The 17,855-nt window shown below is 36.5% G+C and overlaps 1 protein-coding gene across 1 annotated transcript in view; it reads right to left on the reverse strand.

The window, feature by feature from the left end:
• The window catches only part of LOC113111880 (retinoic acid receptor alpha-A), a 130,873-nt gene that overhangs the window by 49,867 nt on the left and 63,151 nt on the right, over window positions 1–17,855 (reverse strand). Inside the window, exon 3 of the mRNA XM_026277052.1 lies at window positions 7,935–8,407. Within this exon, the coding sequence (XP_026132837.1) occupies window positions 7,935–8,082 (148 nt within the window). The 5' untranslated portion in view covers window positions 8,083–8,407. The remainder of the gene's footprint in view (window positions 1–7,934; window positions 8,408–17,855) is intronic.

Below are 17,855 nucleotides of genomic sequence, written 5' to 3' on the forward strand. Positions count from 1 at the left end.
TATTAGTACACTGTGTACACAATATTGGGCACTGGTAAGGATCCTGGCTCACTATATATTAGGATATAGTTTGTGACAATATGACAACGTACTTGTGTTGTAAAATGTCAACTCTGTTATTTACCAACAGCAGCCGGCCCAAAGCCTTTCTGACATTATTTCAAATATAATTTTAATAGAAATATTAGGTAGATTATGCTGACAACTGTCTAGCAATTCTGAAGTATAAACATAGGCCAAGGCAAATTTACGCACACTGTATACAGTGTACACATAAAAATCTAAGTATACTTTGGGCTTAAGTGTATAAAATGCACCAGAACGTCTGGTGAATAGGCCAAGGGTGATTCATTTTATTTTGGGTAAACTACAGTATGTCTATTTAATTTACTGCCCTAGAGCTATATCATATACCACATATACATATATCATAAAGTCTGATTAAATAAACATACATGACATGTAAACATAAAGCTTTGAAGATATCCTTTATTTAGAACCCAAAATTCCCTTAGCAAAAGGGTTCAATAGAGGGTTCAATAGATGTCAACGAAAATAGCTAACCAAAAACCACGACCATTTTGGCATGTACTATCAAACTCTCTTATAGCTTTAAGTATGCTGTACTAACTTTGTTATCTGCAATATTTAAAACAGTATCAAGACACAATCATTTTTTCCAATCTTATCAAATAAGCACAAGGACAATACATTTTTTGCAAAGTTTGTTTCAAGGGCTTAAAACTAAAAAAGACTGCACATGACTTTTGCAGATACATAACAGATGTTTTACAAATGTTAAGAGGACAGACAGCCAGTGTTAGGCCAGAAACATATTTCACACTAGTATGCAAACACAAACAAGAATGCTAGCGCACAGTCCCAATCTAAAGTGTAGTTAGTTGTATGTAAGGTTAGTAAGGTTGACAGTTCAACTATGACTAACTTGTTCAGCAAAATTGTCTTCATTTTGTTGTTCAACCATGACAATAATTGACCTGAAGGGAAAGACTTTATGCTAATGTCTGCAAATTCCGTGTGCGCACTTGTGGCAATGCTGAAAACAGATTAGAAATAACACATTTTGGAACATAATGACACATGTAATCCGAGCCGAATGAACTATACAGCAAATGCCACTACCAAATCCTTTGTTTCGCCTGACTGTTTTTAGTAATTCAGACTGGAGAATTTGAGTCAGACCTATGCAAACATCAGTTTTCCCAGCATTCCACACTCGGACTATTTGCTTTGGCCCCTTTCTGAAAGTTTCCATCTCTTATCCTTTCTCTCAGTTTTGCAGGACACCCTCACTCCTGAGGAAGGTGTGGACAAAAAATGAATGGAAAGGGAGAGCAGACTGACAGAGGAAATTCCTTCCTCTGGCGGTTGATTCTTCAGTGAAGGGGGCTGGAGATTTAGAGTGCCTCGGAGCTCTCTTCTCTCACTCGTCCCACATCTCACTGCCTGTCTCTGAAGGGAAGGGTCAAATGATGGATGATAGGAGAGAGAGACAGCTCTACAGGTTTATGAGAGCCTCGGAGTGATCGTTCACCTTTAGGGCTGTAAAGTCAAGCTCACCTGATCTTCACCAATGGGGAGCGGCCTACAACTGCGCAGAAAAGACGATGAAATGACTCACTCTGAAGACAAATAAACAGAAAAACTTTAAGAAGGATGGTGATCCAAACAAACCTACACATCAGTTTCCACCACGGGTATTATTAACACCAAATATATAGTCGCTAGTAAAGTAAATCCCACCATTCAAACGAAATAACAAATCGGCTACATGGTCTTTACACAAAACTCTTTATGTGAAACGTAGTCTAGCCTACATTGCACATGCGCACTGGCTGGACCAACCTGAACATTTTCTGATTGAAAATGCTATTGAAATGTGGGTTCAGCGAGTGAATTTTTTTTTTTTTTTTTTTTTTTTTGCAGTCAGGGGTCAATATAGGTTTGCAGATAAAGTATTCAGATTCGGAAAAATCTGCTGTAGTAGCAGAGAGGCAATATAACAAATGGCCATTGTACTACATCCCAAATAGACCAAATCAGCACTTATATTTTCTGCTGTAGCTTCAGTATGGCTGTATTTAATGCCAGTACACTGAAGTTTATGATAGTGTATTTATGCTGTATTTACAGCTAAATCCCCATAAGGCCTGTGTCTGTGTGTGAGAATGTGTGTGTGTGAGAGAGAGAGAGATAGAGAAAGAGGAAGAATGATTCACCACTGAATGGAATCATCCAGGATTACAGAAATACAGCTCATTCTTTCACAGACAGGACAGGAGGGAGAGCATAGGACAATTTGCATAATCAGTGGTGGAAAGGCCAGTATAGAAGGATCAGCGTGCGTGTGTGTGTGTGTGTGTGTGTGTGTGTGTGTGTGTGTGTGGCTACTGTCAGCTTGCAAGATAAAAACATCAGGGAAAATAAACTGTGCAGTTCTTATCTTGAAGAGATTTGTGATTAGCTTTTTATTTCTGTAAAACGAAGCCAATCATTTCCATAAGCTTTTTTGCATTGATATAGTAGAACTATACTATTATCCACAATATCAGTCTCCATGGCTACAAGCTGCAAATGTTTGGTTTACATCACAGGGTCTTATGAAATGTTTGAAAGTAAATCTTATTTTTTATTTATTTCCAGGTATGATCAGTAAGTCAGTATCTACACTGTATCTAGCCAAAAATGCTAAATTACAATAAAGATCCCACATAAACTGCACTTAACTATTCAAATTAAAAAGTAATTGTTATTGGCAATATTAGAACATATTAGATGTTAAATAAATACTCTTTCAGTGCTGCATTCCAATGCATTTGCTTTTGAGTATTTTTGTGGACAGACACTGTCAACATTGTCCATCTTCAGCTATGTTTATAATTGAGTAATATTGCTTTGGGTCAAAAGCTCTGTGTGGTGGTGACTGAGGTCTATTCACCAAGACAAATTACTATAGTTTAGACCAGTTATTTTTGACGCTTAAATGGATTTCATTGGTCATAAATTTGAAAAACCTGGCTTGTCAACTTAGTAAGATGGACAAAAAGAACATTTTGATAACCTGTGAAATGCATACTTAAAATGCTTTCAGTCAATTTTATGAGCGATTGAGCATTTAAATATCCAACAACAAAAACAAATTTCAAATATCACTTTAGCAATACATATAATGAATTAAAGCATAAATGTAAAATCAGAACTATTATATATCATTTATAATTTATAAAACACATATTTTGGCTTGAATATAATTTATAATACAAATGCTAACACATGCTAATAGATGTGGCTAAAAGCATAGGGATAAACATTGGCATTTAACTGAATGTTTACTATTAAATTACTAACACTAAAAAAATGTATACTCATACAGGGACTAAGTAAATAATATAAAAAATGGCTTTTAAAATAAATTTCAAGTTAGTTAACACCCTCTGTGGTTTTTAATGTATCAGGCGAGAGAAAGACCTGACCCTGACCTGTTATTTAAGCAGACCTCTTTATAACATCATAAAACTGTTAATATAGTTGAGTTAATGGTTGCACTATAAAGTAGTTAGGTAACACACAGTAAATTACCTGAATAATCTTTACACTGATCCAAATCAAACACTTGGGTGAAATGGGTGTGCAGACAGATTTACAGAAGAAAATAATCCGATGCACAAATAGATAAATAGCCTACATGTTATTGGTAGTTGCTTTATCTTCTGATCCACATGCCTGTAATCCAGAAAATATGTAAACGTCATATGGAACTGGTACATGAATTTGAAAAAAATTAAAACATTTAAAATGTCCAGAGAGGGTAAAGTATTTCGGCATCTCATTAAAGAAGACCACCACATCCTACACATGCAATGTTGTTCAGTAAATCTTTTGGACACGGGCCAGGGTCTCGCAAACCTGACACTCTTTATGCAGTGCTCACAGATGAATGTGTACATGGATGAAATGAAATATAGAGTGACATATGAGTAATGTGAATATGCAGCAACCTGTCTCAAGTTATACCATATGCCGTAAACACAAAAACAGAAAAAAAACAGCTATCCATTTCTCGATACTTCTGCACAACACACACACCCAGCAGCTGTTGACACAATTCCCCACATACCATACTAAATCAGTCAAATTCAAAAATTCAGATCAGTTTTTAAAAATGCTTGCACAATGCAAAAACAGTCGGCTTCTAAGAATAAATAGAACAACAAAACAAAAAGGCAAAGCACACTGGAGCTGCTGTGACAGCTATGAGATTTTCAATATTAGTAAACTATCGTGACTGTGTGTTAGAGTTCCCTTTCACATTTAGTCTGGTTTGAACCACCCACATGAACCCCCTCTCAACAGGGGACCACCAAGATCGAGCAAAACCACCTGCTCCACTAACACAAACACACACATACCTTAAGGTGACCACTTTCACCACATCCACCTTGCCATTTACGCACCAGTATTGACACATAGAACATTCCAAATAACACACACTTTTGCAACAGTTTCTTTCATATTACAACATGAAAATGTTGAGCTTCTTTATAACTAAACAAGCTTCAATAGTTAAACTGCATTTATCGCTTGAATTGTGCTCAAAACCATTGATCTAATTTGGTGCTCCCAGTCAAAAATAACCATCCTTTTAAAAAAATGTATTGTAAATCTCTCATTATGCTACGTATATTATGACTAAATCTTGAATTCTGGCTTTTTGTCAACTTGTATTTTGGAAGGGATTGTAGGCCTCAATGATCTTTGCTGGTGTTTTCAGTTTTTGAGTGATAAAAATGGCAATCATTTTGGCACTGCTCGCTCAAACTGAGGTGCATAAGCTCAATCAATGTCAATGATTGATCAATGTGGCCTCTGATCAGTCAGTTCCAAAAAGAAATACAACACCTGTGCTAATGAAAAATGTAAAAAGTATGGTGACCCTTACTCAGAATTCTTGCTCTGCATTTAACCCATCCAAAGTGCAAACACACAGCAGTGAACACACACACACCGTGAACACACACCCGGAGCAGTGGGCAGCCATTTATGCTGCGGTGCCCGGGGAGCAGTTGGGGGTCCAGTGCCTTGTTCAAGGGCACCTAAGTCATGGTATTGCCGGCCCGAGACTCGAACCCACAACCCTAAGGTTTAAGGTGGGGTAAATGTTAGTACATAGTAGTTAAATATACCTACTGTGCTATAATGTAGGTGTTAAAAATGATACAGTGGAGTGATAGAAGAGATATAAAACTAGCACGGTTCATTAAATGTGCAGTTCAACCAAAAATATAAATTGATATATATATAACAAAAATTTATTAGAGTAATGGTTAATAATAGGTTAAGAACAGTGATATAACAGTGAGAGTGAACGTATGTGTGAAAGAGAAAGCTGTGCGCACAGGAAGAGCTTGTGTCCTGCGCTCCAACTGCTGTTTACAGGCAGGAAATGTTTGTTCTGTGAAAGGGAAGGAAGCACCTCACTTGGTAAACACTGCACATAACATCATTTGCCATTAAAGCCTCATATACACACTCTTTTGCCTCAAAGAGGAAGTGATTCGTATCGCACTTCTGTTTCTTCTGAAGAGCCGTCAGTATGAGATTCATCGTCCAGAAGTTCAATAAGTCACGTCAGTCAAATCATTCTAGCTTGAGTTCTGACCCTGTAGTTTTCAATTAACCATCACAAACATTCGAAGCAGCTCGAGTCTGGATCACAGCGGCAGCATGCAGCACCGTACTTGTTTGTTAGAACATAATCTGTTTAAACAGGTAAAAAACAAACAATGCTATGTCTTTACTGCACTATCTCTGTAAACATTCACAGTGCAGGGTGAAAAAATGTGGATGTCTCAGAAAGCTAACTGGAGTCAGGCGCCATGCAACTAACCCATAGTCCAATAAAAGACATGAGACTGGAGGTTTCGGCAGAGTTACAATGAGTATATTGACAAGAAGCATTACCTGCAAATCAGGGCTCAAGATATTCAGGCAAACCCAAAGTGTTCATTTCAAACAAACAACTGGAAGCAGCAGAATCCAGTAGTTATACTCCTGGAGATCTACCTTCTTGCAGAGTTGAGGTACAACCCTTTTCCAACATACGTGTCTTTAATTATTAAGTGCTCCTGAAGATTTGAACGAGCTGGTTCAGTTGTGCTTACGCCGCCTTCACACTGGCAGTTGAAATCAGCTCCGATACGGCTACGAAATGACCATAAGTCATTCATTTCCTATGGAGATTCGCAGACCGCATGCGAATGGCTACAAACCGCGTCCGAACGAGTGCGGTGTGAAAAAAATCGTGTCCGTTGGTCATCCGGATGCGTTCAAAAAACTGAACTCTTGCGAAAGGCTATGGATGGTGGTTCCTATCCGACAATTCCAGCGGAAGTTGGCATTGCTATGGTACTGATTAACAAACCTGAATTCATAACTTTTTTTTACGATAAGTTGTCATGTCATTTTTTTTATTTTCACGATTTTCTAACATTATAAGGGCAGTTAATACAATTAAAATGAATAATCAATATCGTGCCCCCCGCTCTCAGACACACTCGGTCTCTCTCGCTCGAGTGCAGGGTTCTTGCAGCCCTATATACCACTATATCACATTTAGCTGACCTGACATTCAGCTACAGACAATATCAATCGTTCTAATCTCTCCCCAATTTTTGTTCTAAGTTACTCGCTTCCGAAGCTTTTCAGCTGTGTAGTACGATGTCCACTGGGGGAGTATTGCGTATTACGGAGCGGATTTCAACTGCCAGTGTGAAAGGCGTAGTTACACTCTCAACAACAAAGGTCCTTTACTGGCATCAATGGTTCTGTAAAGAACTGAAAACTTTCCATTGTACAAAAGGTTTTTTATAATGGAAAAGGGTTATTTTGGATGTTTACACCTGTTCTCTCCTTTAGGCCAAGAACAAAGAAGAAAATTATACATTTAGTTCTAGTTTGCTTACAGTTCACAATGATATTTTTAATACTGAACCTAATAAACAAAATGCTTTGTGCTGGGCTAAATGTGCTTGTTTTGCATGTATACATATGGTGGTATTTTTACCAGCTGAGAGCTCACAAAGAGTTTGTAAAATGTGTAAAGAAGTCAAAACAGTGCCAGGAATTCCTCCGTTGCACACTGCAGATGGGGTTCCCAACACCTGTACCAAAATGGAAAACATAGTTCCAATGACGAAAAGAACCAGATGTGCTTAATATTAATATTCATTAATAATGTTCTTGGTGCATTTAGATGTCTTTGGCCTGTTTTCAAGAGTTTGTTTGGAAACAGACTGAGAAAGAACCCTTTTCCACTATATAAAGAGACTTTTGTACAATTAAAAGTTTCCATGGATGTTAAGAATTCTTCAAGGACCCACAGATGACAATACAGAACCTTTATATTTAAAAGCATATAGAAAGTAGATGAGACCTCTTCATAATAATAAAAAATAAAATGAAAATCAATAATGAATGGAACTTTCCACTGGGGGTTAATAAATCCCTGTTTCGTGTCAATGTCATGCAAACCTCTGCAGTGCACACACACACCGTGCTTAAGTTTAGAGACATGCAAACCATCACAGATAACAGTCCAAGGTCAAGTCTAAATGCCAAAACAGTCCATGATAAGACCAAGACCTCGAAAATATGGACTCAGACTCCAGACAGAGTACTACATTAATGCTAAAATGTAATGTGAACATTTGAAAGTTTAGGATATAGCTATACTACAAATAAAAAAAAATGTCATGTAAAAACTTATTGTTATGCACTCAACAAAAGAATGTCTTAATCTAAACACTCAATACAAAATGTAATCCCAACACATTTAAATCAATCAATCAATCAATCAATCAATCAATCAATCAATCGATTACAATTCATTGAGCAGGGATTGATGTCATACTCACTGGCTGGTGAAGGTGTGTTGTATCCACTGAGGGGTAGGGTGGGCAGAGAGTTTGGAGAAAGCCCCCCCAGCATGTGTGGAAAGAAATAGGAATAGTGGGCCATTGGGAAGCCATTCAGGTGTGGGCTGGGGTTGCCCTTACCAGACATGGCTACCACTAGAGTTCGCCCACAATCACAAAGAAGAATCCAAAATTAATGTTCAAATTGATGCTTTCTGGAGATTATTTACCCATAAGAGCGTTCAGAAGAGAGAGTGGATGTGCTTATTCCTTGTGACACTGGCAGAAAACGGTGTTTCTAGACAGATCAATGGAGGAGTGACTCTCTTTTGTTGCCAGGGGGTTTTCTTTAGGGGTTGTTTCCCATGTCACACTGGCCTATTGAGTTTATTTCCAAAATGATTTGATTCCGTTTAATGAATCCAAGAGTCAGCATTTGTGATGTGCTCCACTTTCCTCTTCTGTTAGAACTCCTACAGGTGGACAAAGAGAGAGTGAGATTAATTGCAAGTAAATATGGAATGCTTTTGTACAAAGTAAGGTGTGGTTCACTTTTATATCCCTTAACGCTATCCCCCCAAAAAAATAAACAAAGGACCTAATAAACACCCAAATTAAACACCCCTCCTGCAATTCAAATAAATTATATTCTTTCGATTAAATGGTGTAAATTGATGTGTGTGATGCCGTCAGAGCACTGCGTGTTGCGTCAGGTGTTGCAGACACCATAAGAAAGATCATTTCTCTCCAGAACACCACATCATTTCAGAAGAGTGCCTACGCTAATCTTACCCTTACACACACGTCCAAAGGACACCAAGTCATGTGTTCCTCTTTTTTATGTTGGCCAGGCGTGGTCGTAGATATTTCATCAATTTGAGAACATGTTTATAGGCCTGTCTTTTTTATGTGGGAACTACTCTGCAATTACACAAAAATAAGGTCATAAACCTGGGCTGTGATGTTACGGAAGCAACTATACAACTAGTCAAACAACTCCACACACTTGCGATTACATAAAACATAAAGATTGAAAATTTTGGTTGCACTTTATTTTACAGTACATGTTCTAGCATGTACTTATAGTGTACTTACAGTGTATTTATCTAAGAAAGTTCTGGTTACACAAGGTAACTACATGGGGTAGGGTTAGGTTTAGGGGTAGGTTCAGGGTTAGTACCTAGTTATTACATAGTTATTGTAATTACTATAATAAGTACATAGTATGTACATGAGGAACAGGACTGTAAAATAAAGTGCTACCAAAATTTTAAATCAGTAAGTACATGCTAAATTTGGAGTACCCCAACTTTTTGTCAGCCAAACACCTTCAATGTAAAAAAAAATCTATTTCATTATGATATATGTATATGTATAAGAAATGTAAGTGTTTACACCTTTATATTTTAATTATTGATTCATATTTTGTCTTACATTTTTATTATTTAATCTACTCACGAATCCTTATTAGGAAACTCAAGTTTTGGAAAACAAGCACTAAATGAAAATGTTTTGAAAGAAGCTGATGCATGGTATTTATTTAACAGCCCGGTCCTGTATTTTGTAATGAGAAAAAATTAAGCTATATTTATTTGAATAAGGCCGCATGTCGAGTTGATGTAAGTTTATATAAGTGATGTAACACAGCAGAAGCCAGAAACGTAATTAAAATACCACCGACAGACCTTGAGACTGTAAAAGTGTCCAAATTGTGTCTACAGGGAACAACCCACTCACATGCCACATGTACACACAGTTGCATGCAAACTTATATTTCATTCATTTGGGCACCGCTGAAGCCTTTCAGATCAGAGCCAAGAACACGGTCTGTGCAGTGTGCATGCACAACACACTGCGAGCTATGTTTAGCACTCAGCCAGAATCCTGGACGCACAGCGTATCATGAAGTTAAGATCAAATAAACAAATATGAGTCATGTGTTTTAATATAGATTGCACGTTTCTGCACTTCGGCATTTGTGTGTGTTTGTGCTGGTCATTATAATAACTGAAAGTGCCTACAAAACAGGAAGTGCGAATATAGGGCAGTGTGAAATCTCGATGCTCTTCCAACATCTTCAACACACACCCACACGCACACACACACACACACACACACCGCCCTCTAGACACTCCTGCTTGTCAGATGAGAAGGACCCCTTGACATTTGTGCCTCTATTAGAAAGGTCAACCTTTAATTACGTGAAATGCCAGCGCGCATGCACCTGCAGAAACACACTATATGTGATGTGTGTGAATGATCGCAGCAGGATCACTAGAGGTCTAGAAGCAACCTGGGTGTTGATACACAAAAAGAGAGAGCCATATTCAACTTATTCAGGTATATAGAACTAAATTTAGTAGCTCTGGACTGAATTTATCAGTATCGCATGGAATTCAGCAGCTTTGAGCCAAATTCAGCAGCACTAGACAACATTCAGCATCTCAGGACCAGATACAGAAGGTCTGGACTGAATTTAACAACACCGGACTGAATTTAGCAGCTCTGGACAAAATGTAGCATTATATATTGATAAAAATCTTTCATCAACATCACAATCTCCTGTATCAGTAGTACTGCTCAGTAGAATTTGTTTATTTTTAAGTAATTAATACATGTAATACCTTTAGTAATTAATACTTTTTAATTGCAATAATCAATACTTAAGTAAAAATGCATTAAATTGATCAAAAGTAACAGTAAAGACATTTGTAATGTTATAAATTATTCCATTTCAAATAGATTTCTATTTTATAATAACTTTCTGTTTAACATGATGAAAATGTATCATGTTTTTTTTTTCAGATTAAATGTTTAGTACACCAACCATTTTTTAATAAAGATGATGATGATGATGATGATGATAATAATAATAATAATAATAATAATAATAATAATAATAATAATAAGCACCAAAATCAACATATTAGAATGATTTCTGAAGAGTCATATTACTCTAAAAACTGTAGTAATTACTGTTGAAAAATCAGCTTTCCCATGGCAGGAATAAATGACATTACGAGATATTGAAATAGAAAACTCTTATTTTATAATGATATTTCAAAATATTAATATTTTATTGTATTTTTATTAAATAAATTCAGCCTTGAAAACCAAAGGAAAGTTATTTCAAAAACATAAAAATATAATAAATAAATAAAAAAACAGACTTTTGTGAAGTGAAATATAATCATGCATTCAGCACAAATATCATAAACATACATTTTCAATACAAATGAACAATGGAACCAAGAAATGAGAACAGCAACAGTATATATAAAAGTAAATAACAATAATTAAGGAGGTATTAAACACACTCTCTGTCTCTCTCTTGCTCTCTCTCTCTCTCTCACACACACACACACACACACACATAACTATGTAGGTCACTTTGACTAATTGTGTCTTTATTTTTCTCTGTGTGTCCTTCATCATTCTTTCAAGCGCTTTCTTTATTGAAACAGTGAAATGTCAGTGAGGCTTTCAAAAACGGATTTCTGCTGCCTGGCTCACTGTACACAGAATGACACAGAGAGCTTTTGACCTGAAGTCTTGTGTTGTCACACAGATCACATATTGTACTCATTTGAAAAGGTCAATGTTTGCGATTGAGGCGGGAAGTGTAATCACACACGCACACTAACAGGACAAGGTACAGGGTGTCAAATGCTCTCCGATATTTACCACTCCACCTTATTGAGTGTATGTGATGTATGTGTGTGTGTTAAAACATGCTCTGTTGGCGTGGCTATTGACACAGCTGGCTGAACGGAAAATATTGCTTAACATGAAATCTTAGGAAATCTGTGAGGTGAAAATGAGGAGAGAGCGGAAAGAAAGCAAACAGAGATAAAGAAAAAGCAAACCATATCTGTTTCTTTCAGACACACACTCCATACAGTTTATATTCACTATAAATGTACATCAAACCTTATATTTGAAACTGCTGTTGTATTTACAATTTTTCTAATATATTATTATGTTTTCTGAAAAATGTGACTAGCATGTTTCTGGAAATTTAGCTGGTGTTATCATCCACTACATATAAAATTATAAGCTAGAGCGCTATACTGAATACAAGTAACAAGACACTTACATGTCTGTACAGTGTAATTTCAAGTGTTGTGTGTCAATATTTTATGTTGGTCGTTGTATGTATTGCAACAATTTTGAAATTAAATTTTAGTTGCACTAAAATGTTAATGCTCTTTTTTTCAACTGCTAATGCACAGTTTCAAAACCTTGCCTGTTTTTATTTTTTCAAAAACTTTACACACAAATTGCATATGCAAAATGCCTCGCATCTCTTGCAAAATTAAGCACTGCATTCAAAATACCACAAACAAATGCTCAAACTCAAATGCCAACATTTGCAAGCACCTTTGCCATAACATTCATTCCAGTTAGATTTTTGTCTGTTACTTAGAGAACTGTGTGTTGTGTTTTGCAAAAAGTGTTTTATTAATTTGATAATTAAATCAAAGGCAGTGAATTAGTGTATGACTTTGCAGATTTGGTATGTGGTTCTGGTGTTCAAGTGTAAGTTTTCAGTAAAGATTCTGTGTGAAAGCAGTTAAAACTGTAAAAATAGTGTACTAACTACAGTAATAAACCTACCATAAACCTAGTAGTGTTAAAAACTCAAATAAGAGGTAAAACCACATTTGCTGAAGCGAACATTCCATTGTAACTTTCTTTTTATAAAGCTTTGACCTCTTTTATTGAGTGTTGAGTGTTGTGATTTGTGTTTTACAGGACTTGTACATGCAGTTGTACATGTACTTGTACTTGTACAGCTGTGGTTGCCAGAATTATACCGTAAAAAATACGGTAACACTGTTTTTTCTTTAACGGTTTTATACCGTAAAAAATACAGCAACACCGTTTTAGGTTTAACTGTTTTACCTTAAATTTACAGTTTAATACCGTAATTTAACATTAATGATATAATATTAATATACCAACTTACTGAAGTACTGAAATCTGTTTTGTACCTTTGTATTAAACTGGTAACCACCAAAAGCAGGTAGTGATGAGAAAGTCACGTGATGAAACAACGCCCATCAGAAGCAGCTTTTAAATAATAAGATACATAGAAGGTGCAGAGTGTCATTCACACAGACACTAAATACCATCATGGGGAGAGTCATTAAACTGAAATATGCAAAAAACATTAATTTAACAACATTGTATGTAACATACTACCCTAATTAACATAACAGATAAGAAAAAAATAAAGAAGAAACAGTTATTAGAGAATTCTGGGAACATGAGTTTACCCTTTTTCTCTGTAAAGTTTACAGGAAATTACAGTTACCCATTTAAGAGGTTTGTACTGTAGCATTTTTACAGTTTTTTTACCGTTAAAATCACAGTCATTTTTTACAGTGTAGTGGCAAGCTTTTCCAATGAAGCTGTTTTGAGAGCCCACGCAAACAACACATAGATGGTCTGGAAGCAGAAGATGTGTTGTGTTTTTGTCTGGAAGTGATAAAGATGATGTTTTTCAGCTGAGCAACAGGGCACTGACCTGCGGTACACATACGCACTCTTCCAGGAAAAGAAGTGTGAAGGCGTATCCACAGTCCGTCATAGTCTTAAGACGAGGCCCCTTTTGTTAATGAAAAACATGTTTCAGTAAGACCCCCATCCCCATCACACACGCAAGTATTCCTTTTAACAATAATACACGTTTATGCACAATCAACCACTAAATGTCCACTAGTTGTCTCATGTATACATTTAGATTTGTTTTGTTAAACCATCACCACTACAAGAATCAACTGATTCATTTAAATCTATGAACATGGAGGACAAATGCTTTTAAAACACTTAAGACTGTTCCCAGTGCACAATATATTTCACGCCAAAGAAAAAATTACCTACATTTCTAAATGCACAGTTCATATTATTAGTAAATAGCCCATGTACTTGTATGTGTGCCTTGTGTGTGTGTGTGTTTGATTGGGTGTGTTTGATTAGGGAGACATACAAACTGTGCAGGGCAGGGGGTCCTCCAGTACAGGTTTGGGAAGCACTGTGCTACACTATAGGCCTTTTTATACATCCTAATAATATGAGTCAGAAATGCATGTCCTGTGTAATCGCTGTGTAAGACAGCAAGCATCCAGCTTGTTCTTGAAAATGTGTTGTGCTTAAAATGGCACTAATATGCATCTGTTCTGAGAAATAGAGAGTAATCTATGTGCAACCAATAATTACTCAACTTGTGTACTGAATGACTGTCACATTCTACCGTTTACCACATCCCTAAATGCAATAAACCGTGGGAACCAACACAAAATACTTCCTGTAGGGTATACATTTTGGTGAAATGAAATACATTTGTACTGACAAAGTGAATATTGCAAATACTGTGTATGTGTCTCAAATGTTGCATCAGTCTAACGATATTGTTCATTCAGGCAACAGATATGGAGACCTGTGTGTGTGTTTTGGTTTGTTTACACTAGTATCTAAAGACACACAGTGGAGCACTGCCAGACAGGAAGAGGTCCAGCACTGGGGAGTCCTGTTAACATTGTATGTGTGTGTGTGTGTGTGAGAGAGAGAGAGAGAAGAGAAAGAAAGAGACAATAGTGAACAGAAGACAGTGGAAACTTCTGAGTGTTAGATCACCAATTTATCCTGAAGCGTTTGCTCTGTTATATTATCTTATATATTTCACACTTGGTTGAAATGCAGCATAGGCTCATTGGAAAAGCATGCCTCCACTATACCTATATTTCTGTAAAACTCCAAAACATACCTAGAATACACTGCAGTTTCAAGCTGAAATTAATCCTAGTGTCTGTAAAAACCCTACAACTTAATCCTTTTCCCATAATTTATGATTATAGGGGCAGGTTACTGATTAACAAATAATTATTTTTGAACAGTTCCTTACAGAATACTATGTAATGAACATAAACACTTTTACAATAGTGCATAATCTACAAACTAGTATATTTAGACATTTGCAGCACATAACTAGCTCCACATGTATGGCTTTTCTGATGTAGTAAACTTGCTTGGTAGTTCACCTGGCACAGCAGGTAGGTTTTGCGTTTGGTGGTATTTTATTTTCAAACACTTTCGAGAATTAACATTTTAGAACCGCTCACAGAATATTTCATTTCTGAACTGGTGTGATATGTTTAGCAAGCATTTTTTTTCATTAGGGGTGGGAATCTGTTGATGCCTCACAATTCGATTGATATCAGATCTTATGGTCACGTTTCGGAGCACATTGGACATGAAATGCACCAGTCTATAGTATGGGTAGTCCTTAGAGCTTGACAGGGCCGTAGAATGTCCTTAACCCATCAGCAGGACCGGTATCTTCTCCTTTGTGCAAGAAGGAACAGGATGAGCACTGCCAGAGCCCTACAAAATGACCTCCAGCAGGCAACTGGTGTGAATGTCTCTGACCAAACAATCAGAAACAGACTTCATGAGGGTGGTCTGAGGGCCAGACGTCCTCTAGTGAGCTCTGTGCTCACTGTCCAGCACCGTGGAGCTCGATTGGTATTTGCCACTGAACACCAGAATTGGCAGGTCTGCCACTGGCACCCTGTGCTTTTTACAGAAGACAGCAGGTTTACATGCCTGTAACATCGTTCAGCATGACCGGTTTGTTGGTGGGTCAGTGATTGTCTGGGGAGTCATATCTATGGAGGGACACACAGACCTCTACAGGCTAGACAATGGCACCCTGACTGCCATTAAGTATCGGGATGAAATCACTGGACCCATTGTCAGATCTGGTGCTGGTGCAGTGGGTCCTGGGTTCCTCCTGGTGCATGACAATGCCCGACCTTGTGTAGCCAGAGTATGCAGGCAGATCCTAGAGGATGAAGGAATTGATACCATTGAATGGCCCCATGTTCGCCTGACCTAAATTCAATAGAACACCTCTGGGGCATTATGTTTTGGTTAATCAATTAACATATGTACTTCATTTTTTTTCCAATATTTATTTAATATATTACATTTACATTTAGTCATTTAGTGCTATAACAAAATCTCAGCAGGTTTTTATATTTCCATGTCCTCCTTTCTCATAACTACAAGGTGTGAGTTGATAGTTCTCATCATTATGAGGTAAATGCGTTCAAAAGTCTGAAAAATCTGTGTGTAATATTAAAGTCACTACCGCACACCTTTTTTCTGCAATTAAGCACACATTTTGAGAGTTATTCCATAACATTTAGTTTTTATATGTATACCACTGTCCACTGTTCTGAACTTGTAGCTAAACATGTGTTGATTAACATCTTTGAGCTAGGTTTAAAGTATCAGAAATTTACATTAACGAAACATCTTTGTTTGTTTTGTTTTTTTGAATTGTCACTACCGAAACAGTCACAATGAAACATGTCATCATTGTTTCGGTAGTGACAAAAGGGAACTCATAATCCTCATATTTGCAAAAGATGATTTTAGTTTAGTAGTATTTTAGTAGTATGCGAGTAAAAATATAAAGTAAAAATGTAATGTGATGTGGTTGCTACCAAATCACTACTGTCAATGGGATGTTTTGTCAAAAATAAAGTATATTGATTATCAACTAGGGTGTCATGATTTTAGGTTCAATGCAAATTTAAACTAATTAATACTTAACTTTGAAATCAGTATAATCAACTTTTTGCCTTTTACAAAGAAAGTTTGGATTCCAAATACAACAAATCTCATAAATTACACTTAAAATAAAAAATAAATAAAAAGTAATTGGTATGGATTTATCTCAGAATTTTTTTTAATAAAATAGCAAAATATATTTATTTACAACCTAGATTTAAGCAAAGTCAAAAAGTCAATGTAACCCCTCTATTTAAATTATTATTACTGTGTTTCGGTAGTGACAAATTCGGAAAGAGGACAAATATTCCAAAACTTGAAGATTTTGGGAAAACACAAATTTTTTCAAGACATTTGCAACTCTGACTTTGGACCAATTCTGTAATGGCCCATATATATATATTCTATATATATATGAATACTGTAATCCCAGAGACTTTGATGTGGTCCCTCCCCCATCATAAGTAGAACGGTTACGTTTCTGATTAAATCAATCAATCAAATGATGTCTCAGCCCAGTTCCTCACCCGTCAACCCTGCTCATCCGTACAGTGCGCTGATGATAGCAGCCATTATGGCAGATTGCAGGTCAAACTCTTCTGGCGATGGCTGCATCTCATTAGTCGCTCACACTCTGGGAGGAACGTGATTAAATGTGATGGTCGCAGCTCACGACCCGTGACTTACATGAGGATCACGAATGTGCATGTTTTTTTGGGATTCATATTTTGACACAGATTCACACCAGAGGAAGGGCGGAACCTTGATCATCACCTTTCACCTCCTGAGCAAAAATCTGATAACTAGTTCATCTGGCAAAAGCGCCTGGGGTAGAATGATTTTTCAGCATGCTCATGTTTGAAAATTGGTAATGCTAATTTATTAAACAAAGAGCTTCAGATCTAAAATGTGTTTGGATGAGCAAAGTCATTGTGAAGTATAACATAACCTAATTTCTACATTAACATGCATAGTCTACCAGATATTAGCAACACTTATGCTAATTAACTATGTTTATTGGCAGATTTTGTTAACATGATATCTCATATCAAGTGTTTTATTAAAGAGAGGCTCTATATTTCAAACTGACCAATTTTTGCCTGACTGGACAATAAAAATCTGAAAATAACTAAGTCGATATTAATAAATAAATTTCATAGTTTTGAAAGAAGAACCAACACTACATATAAATACTATATTATTGGCTTGTCAGTAGCAAAAATATCTTTAAAATAATAATTTAGTATATAAAACTGTTACTATCATGTAATAGCAATTTAATAACCATAACATCTGAGGCTTTGTTATGTAGTTAATATAGTCACTACTGTGTTGTGCCAA

This window comes from Carassius auratus, chromosome 12 (assembly GCF_003368295.1).
Source record: "Carassius auratus strain Wakin chromosome 12, ASM336829v1, whole genome shotgun sequence".
Classification (NCBI taxonomy): domain Eukaryota; kingdom Metazoa; phylum Chordata; class Actinopteri; order Cypriniformes; family Cyprinidae; genus Carassius; species Carassius auratus.